Source organism: Alligator sinensis, unplaced genomic scaffold (assembly GCF_000455745.1).
Source record: "Alligator sinensis unplaced genomic scaffold, ASM45574v1 scaffold1724_1, whole genome shotgun sequence".
In the NCBI taxonomy this organism is placed as follows: Eukaryota; Metazoa; Chordata; order Crocodylia; family Alligatoridae; genus Alligator; species Alligator sinensis.
The window spans coordinates 160,975-162,974 of record NW_005843069.1 but is presented as its reverse complement, the minus strand read 5'-3'; the positions used below and the strand labels follow the sequence as shown (position 1 = coordinate 162,974).

Genomic DNA, 2,000 nt, shown 5'->3' with positions numbered 1-2,000 from the left:
TTTGTGTCCTCAAAAATCTCCTCATCTAAGTTAACAGGGTTCTCGCTGGGAAATCCTCTTCTGTATCACACTACCTTCTTATTTATTACATACACAAATCATCTAAGTAATTTTGTAAAAGACTTGTGGGAAATTATTATGGGTGTAGTGGACCTGAAGGACAAAAATGGCCTATCCATTTACAAAAATATTTGCAAATTAGTTCCAAATCTTCCCACTATTTTTCCAGTAACAAAGTCATATTAAAACTTTCTGGCAAGAGTTTAGTATTTATTCAGTTTTGTCACTATTGCACTTTTTAGTACAGTAGATGGTTGTGAGAGTACTCACAGGTTTGTCTGACATGAAGCCTCCTGTTCATTTTAAAGAGCCTAGCAGAGAGCCTGATATAAGCAGCCCTGGAAACCAAACTCCTCTTCACCTAGTCTCTCAGCTTGAACATATTAAACAACAGATGGCCAGAGACAGCATACAGTTCATCAGATTTGAAGCGACAGACCTTCATGGGGTGTCAAGATCCAAGAGTATTCCTTCTCGATTTTTTCACGTAAGTTGTTATGCTTCTACTTGCACTTTGGAATTTCATGGTCCAGCTTTTATTGCTAATATATGTTTCTTCATAATGCAGGCAGAAATTTAAGCTTACAAAAAATCATATGTTTCTCCACTCATTAATGTTCCCCAGAGATTTGGGCTTCTCTCATCACCCCAAATCATTCATTCCTCTGCCCTGAAGAAAAACAAATCTAATTAAATAAGGTTGGCAATTTCAGTTCTCTCTTTTCCCAGCAATCTTCTGCCACTGAATTATCTTTTTCACAGTCACTACAATTAAAAAGAACGTTTCATTTGACATCATTATATTGCAGGAGAGGACTCAAGAGTAAATGCTAGAAGAAACAAAAATGATTTGCTAGAAATCACTTTGGGCATGAAGAATTCTCTTTTCAGCAATCAAATCCAATAAGAAAGTAACATAGAGAAAAGCATGATGGCTTAATAAAAATACTTGTTGTAGTGATGCTCCAGAAAAATAAGTCAAATTACAAAACAATGCATAGCTTTTGTGTGTATACCTAACCTGCTGTCCTTTTTAATATATTGTTTATGATATTTAATGTGGGTGGCTTATGCTGTATTTTTACTTTACTACCACTATGAATATTTCATGTTTTACTGAGTGATCATAAAAAAGATACTGACATGACAGGAAGCTGAGCACTTTTATATCAGGCCTCTTTTGAAGCTAAAGCTGTTTTCTCATTATTTTGCACTTATATTTTGCTGCACCTTTTATCTCTGGCATTTATATACAATCTACTCCAACAGATGTCATTTGGACATTATCAGGAATAAACTTTTTTCAGTCAATTTGTTGTGTGTGAGGTGATGGGGTAATTGCACTATCTTTTTCAAGCATTACCTCAAATTGCAAGTGCCATTCTCAGCTTATTCAAAGTCATATTTTTATGTTATGTAGCACCCCAAAAATAGTGCTTTGCATGAGAGTATAAACTCAAAGGTATCTTAAAAACATATTTAAAAATAAATTTCAGAGAAATAATATAGCTTTTAATGAATGGAGCAGAATAGTTCTTACCCTCAACAACTAGTCAATGCTGCATTTAGAATTAGATAATCTTGCTACAGTATTTCCTGCATGGCATGGTGTCGCCAATGGAATAAAAGCATTGTATAGGGAATTTGTAGGAGAATTCTGTGAACACTGAGGTAAGATCAGCTAATTAACAAAAAGAAAAAAATGTTTTAACACTAGAATGCTTACTCAAAATTAACCATAGCACGGAGCTTGAAATCATTTGCCAATGTTGGTAATGATTATTTGGTTAAAAAAAAAAAATCTATTTTTAATGTCCTTACTTGTTTCCTTTATCCCTAATTCACTCAATTTGCAGATTTAAGTGATTCCATAGGGGTAAAGACAATAGAAAGCCAGACCTGCCACCTTTTCAGTCAGTGATATTAAAGGTGAGTTTTGC

General features: G+C 34.2%; 1 protein-coding gene across 1 annotated transcript in view; it reads left to right on the top strand.

Moving 5' to 3' along the window:
* Positions 1-274: 274 nt before the first annotated feature.
* Positions 275-2,000, top strand: part of LGSN (lengsin, lens protein with glutamine synthetase domain) — a 3,182-nt gene continuing 1,456 nt past the window's right edge. The window contains exon 1 of the mRNA XM_025193576.1: positions 275-547. Coding sequence (XP_025049361.1) covers positions 311-547 — 237 coding nt within the window. The 5' untranslated portion in view covers positions 275-310. The remainder of the gene's footprint in view (positions 548-2,000) is intronic.